The sequence below is a fragment of the Austrofundulus limnaeus genome, unplaced genomic scaffold (assembly GCF_001266775.1).
Source record: "Austrofundulus limnaeus strain Quisiro unplaced genomic scaffold, Austrofundulus_limnaeus-1.0 Scaffold248, whole genome shotgun sequence".
Classification (NCBI taxonomy): Eukaryota; Metazoa; Chordata; class Actinopteri; order Cyprinodontiformes; family Rivulidae; genus Austrofundulus; species Austrofundulus limnaeus.
This window is the reverse complement of record NW_013952650.1, coordinates 722,426-727,490: the sequence shown is the minus strand read 5'-3', so window position 1 is coordinate 727,490 and position 5,065 is coordinate 722,426. Positions and strand designations below refer to the sequence as shown.

General features: G+C 39.0%; 1 protein-coding gene across 1 annotated transcript in view; it reads left to right on the top strand.

Annotated features, from left to right (window-relative positions):
- si:ch211-251b21.1 (glutamate receptor U1) overlaps nt 1–5,065 on the top strand; it is a 19,594-nt gene that overhangs the window by 12,361 nt on the left and 2,168 nt on the right. Inside the window, exons 4-8 of the mRNA XM_014020326.1 lie at nt 1,004–1,183; nt 1,271–1,494; nt 1,571–1,668; nt 2,835–3,052; nt 3,142–3,361. Coding sequence (XP_013875780.1) covers nt 1,004–1,183; nt 1,271–1,494; nt 1,571–1,668; nt 2,835–3,052; nt 3,142–3,361 — 940 coding nt within the window. The remainder of the gene's footprint in view (nt 1–1,003; nt 1,184–1,270; nt 1,495–1,570; nt 1,669–2,834; nt 3,053–3,141; nt 3,362–5,065) is intronic.

The following is a 5,065-nucleotide window of genomic DNA, read 5'->3' as shown; positions in this document are numbered from 1 at the left end:
GCTAAAGCTGCTAATCTTGCTATCAAATTACAATGCTAATCTGGCTAACATAAAAATTATGGTTATCTTAATTATTTTATTTTACTAACATGATAGTAATTCTATTTTGCTAACAAATTACTAAAGTTGCTAACATAACCGTAATGGTAATCCTCTTAATGCAACAGTCAAGCTAACCTAACATAATGCTAATCAAGTTAACCTAACATTAATGCTAATATTGCTAATGTAACAGTAGCACAAATCTAGCTTGCATAACAAAAATGCTAATCTTTCTAATTTAACAGTAATACAAATCTAGCTAAGCCAATAGTAATGCTAATCTTGCTAATGTAACAATAATACAAATCTTGCTAGCATTACAATAGTGCTATTCTTGCTAAAATAGTAGTAATACAAATCAGCTAACAAAGGTATTGCTAATCTTGCTAATCTAACAGTAATACAAATCAGCTAACATAACAGTAATGCTAATCTCACTAACATAACCCTAGTCTATCTAACAAATACCTAATATTAATTTTGCTAACGTAACAGTAATGCTAATCTTGGCAGAATTTAATGGATATCGTTAGCCTACGTTGAAATTCTATGTCTAGCGTTCCGTGGATGCTAACTTTATTAGCATATATCTGATGCTGCTCTTATGATGATGAACATAATGATTTTGCTGGCACATTACTTATGATGTTATTATTATTGTTAGCATTATTTTAATTGTTAACATTGTACAAATGAGAATGTTTTGATATAAATCAGCTTAAAAATAAATATATCAAATTTTGTTAGCATGCAACTAAAACATGTCGTTAAAGTGGGGGTTTTATGTATTTTCCTGGCACACAGTTTGGTTCTGTTACTTTCAGTTGTTATGAAAACGCTGCATAAATCAATGAGTAAAATTTATGTATAAAACAATATGATTTATTTATTACATGATTTAGTTTTATGATCACAGCCTTGTTGTTCTTGAGCTTCCATCGCTGACKGTTTGTTTCCTCAGGACGAGCCGTACGTCATGACCAAGGACTCCAAGCAGGAGGGCTACTGCATCGACCTGATCTCGGCGCTCTCCAAGAAGCTGGGCTTCAGGTACAAGGTGCACGTGGTGAAGGACGGCCGATACGGCGCCATGGACGCCAGCGGCAACTGGAACGGTATGATCGGCGAGGTCATCAGAGGGGTGAGTCGCAAACGATGAAATGTACGCTTCGAGGCGTTTGTCCTTTCGTCTGCCTCCCCGACGAGTCGTTTCCGTACCTCCCGACAGGAAGCGGACCTGGCCGTGGCCCCGCTCACCATCACCGCCCTCAGGGAGCAGGTGGTGGACATGACCACGCCCTTCATCCAGACCGGCCTCAGCTTCGTGCTGCGTAAAAGCGCCGTCTCTGAGGAGAGCAGCTTCAGCGTCCTGTCGCCGTTCTCCACCGACGTGTGGATCGGCGTGCTCATCGCGTTCCTGCTGACCGGGCTCTGCATCTTCCTGGTGGGCAGGTGAGTGACCCCGCAGGTGTTCTGCTTGGTCGTCAACCTTTTCGTCTTTTTTAAATTTTTTCTTCCCCCCCTGCAGGATCAGCCCGACTGAATGGTCCGAACCAGAGAAGGACGAGCACAACTTCACGTTGCTGCACAGCTTCTGGTACATCACCGGAGCTCTCACCCTGCAAGGTATCACACCTGCGGACAGGTGTGCTGCACGCAACAATCTCTGATTACTCTCAAAAATCAGAGGTTTTGCTGCTTAAAGCTCTAAAAATCTTTGTGAAGTTGTTGGATTMTAACATTAAAGTGCCCGTGACATCAATTTTTTGTGATAAATGTGAGTACACTTTTGGAAAGATAACATTAATAACATGTTGCAAAAGCAATTTCACACCACTGAGATGAACAGTTGTTGAGATATTCACATGTGAAGTAACAGGAAGTGATGTCAAAGGGGAATATGTGCATGTAAACAGATGCCTAACAATAGACAGCAGGGAATCTTCTGACATTTCTTAAGATTATTTTGAGTCCCTATAAGAGAGAGAAGAAGAGTCAGAGTTCACATATTGTGTCAATAAACAAAGACCAGAGTTCCCCTTTGATGTCACTTCCTGTTTCACTTTCTCTGAGCCAAGTTCAAAAGAAAATATACCATTTATGTGACAAAATGTGTTAAATTGAGTGTTTTATGTCATGTTTCCTAAATATGAAGATGTTTTCTTTGACATAAAACATGATTTTACTCATTATGTCACATAATTGGCTTATTTTCTTTTGAACTTGGCTCAGCTGAAGTGAAACAGGAAGTGACATCAAAGGGAAACTCTTTAAGAAAGAAAACTCCCTGTTTTTTGTTTAGGTAAACATTATTTGCACTATGACTCTGTCTCATCTCTCTATGACGKTGATTAAAATAATCTAAAGAAACATCAGATTCTTCTCTACAGTCTGTGCAGTTAGCCACTTTAGCATCGCTCTGTTCACATGACATCACTTCCTGTTGTTTCACAGGTAAATATCTCAACAGCTGTTCATGTCAGCGGCGTGAAATCTCTTTTACAATATGTAATCAGTGTTGTCCTTCCAAAAATACATTCTTTTTTATCACAAAAATTTGATGTCACAGACACTTTAAAAGTAAATATTTAGTTTTGCTGATTGTTGTTTTTAATAAAAAGCAGCTTTTTTGAACCCGGGTTCATCTGTAGGATAAAACTTGTCCCAGCAGGAACTGAATCTGAATTCCTCAGATTGAATCTGAATGTGCAGAATTTGAAATTGAAGCAATTCAGATTCAGTTCCTGTTGACACAAGTTTTATCCCAGACCCGTCTCCTGTCCCCCCCTCAGGTGCCGGTCCTCATCCTAAAGCTCTGTCCGGACGGGTCATCAGCGCCATCTGGTGGATRTTTGCGGTGCTGCTGCTCGCCTGCTACTTCTCCAGCTTCCACTCRGTGCTGCACTCGGAGCACAAACACATGTCCATCTCCAGCTTCGAGGACCTGGCCAACCAGGACGTGATCGACTACGGCACGGTCCAGTCCGGCTCCACCATGATGTTCTTCAAGGCACGAAGCTTCGGGCCCGGGTTCTGAGACCCGCTGGATGTGGAGGAGGCGGAGCTCTAAATGTTTCTTGTTTGTTTGTTTGTTCTCAGAACTCCGACAACCCCGTGTACCGGCGGCTCTACCAGCACATGGAGCGCAAGAAGAGCTTCGTGTCCTCCATGTCCGAGGGCGTCCGGCGGGTCCAGGAGGGGAACTTCGCCTTCATCGGTGAAGCCGTGTCCCTGGACCTGGTGGCGGCTCGTTACTGCGACCTGACCCGCGCCCCCGAGATCATCGCCATGAGATCCTACAGCATCGCTGCGCCGCTGGGTAAAACATCCTGCTGACACTTCCTGTCTGGAGAAACCAGTCGGCTGTTTCCTCACCTGCATRTAAACAAAGCTTCAACCAGAGAATCACATTTCCACCGCTGAAAGCTGCTGAAGCTCCTGCTGAGCTGAAATGGTTCAATAGCTAAACTTTTATTGCAAGTTCAAGTTGAACTGTTGACTTTTTTTTAAAGTAAATTAGCTGAAAGGAGCACATGAAAAGCTCAAAGTAGTAGAGACAAATGGGTTAGAAAACAACTGAAAATCATGAAAAAAAGCTGAAATTGACAAAAAAAGGTGAAATAAAAAAAGGCTGAAAGAAGCAAATAAAAAGCTGAAAGTAGTTGGAAGGATTTGAAAAATATCTGTGAAAAAAGAAAAAAAAAAGCTGAAATTAACAAAAAAAGGCCTGAAATTAGCACGAAGAAATAAAAAACAAGCAAAAATGACAGAAAAAGCTAAATATCCCAAAAAAGTATAAATTGCTTAAATACCAAAAGTTCTACTTTTCTTACTTTTTTCAGCTATTTTTAGCTTCTTTCTGCAATTTTCAGCTTTGATGTGAATTTTTTCAGCTTCTTATTGTTAATTTCAGCTTTTTATGCTCCTTTCAATTTCTTTGTTAATTTACCTTCAGCAAAATTTCAGCTGTTCAAATTGAACAAACATTAAAAGTTTAGCCATTAAACCTTTTCAGTTTGACTTGAGCATCTTCAGCTCATTTTAGCTGAAAAATGTAGCAAAACTTTGCAGTTTTTTTGTTGTAAAATAGACAAGAAATTAGCAGAAAAGTAGCTAAAACCTGAATCTAGCACAAAGGAAGAGAAGAGCACATTTTTGCTGATTTAAGCAATTGAAAAAAGTAGCTGAAATTATTACAAAAAGGTCAATTTAGCTGGAAAAAAGCTAATTATTTAGTGAAAATAGCTTTACATTAGCTTATGTTACAAATAGCAGCTGAAAGAAACAGAAAAATATTAAATTAGCAGAAAAACAATTGAAACAAAAACAAAAAAAAATTAGAATAGCTGAAACAAGCCGAAACATAGCTGGAAAAAAAAAAGCTAAAAGAAGCTGAAATAGCACAAACTAAAAGAGGCAGAACCAGAACAAGAGGTATGAATTACAGGGCAAGCTTAGGTATTTTGAAGCGTTTTAGGCATAGATGTATAAAGGCTAGATAAGTCGACCCAGCTGTTGGCCAATGGAGACAGGCGTCCTCACACGGCGGCCATTTTGGGTCAGAGAGCTGACCCACTCATCATGAATGTGTGTGGTGTGTTTACTGTTTAAATAACCATAACTTGGTCAGTTATGATCAGATTTTCAAACAGATTTTTTTGTTGTAAAGTTGAGACATGTTATAAAATGACACTTATAATGGACATTCATATAATAATTACGTTATTTTGATAGGTTAAGTAATATCAATATGTACACAAAATACATTTAGGTAACTTTTATAGGTATTTACAAATAAAAATATAAAGCAAAATTATACACAAGTCTATAAAAAAATAGTACAAAATAGTACTAAGACAGATCTTTTAAAGCTGTGGCGCCTCGCCTCTGGAATGAGCTACCTTGCACCATTCGATCTCTGGATTGTATAGATCCTTTTAGGAAACAACTTAAGACCCACTTTTTTAAACTTGCTTTTTAGCGTAATACTGTGTTTTATTGTTTTGTTTGTTGCTTTTAATTT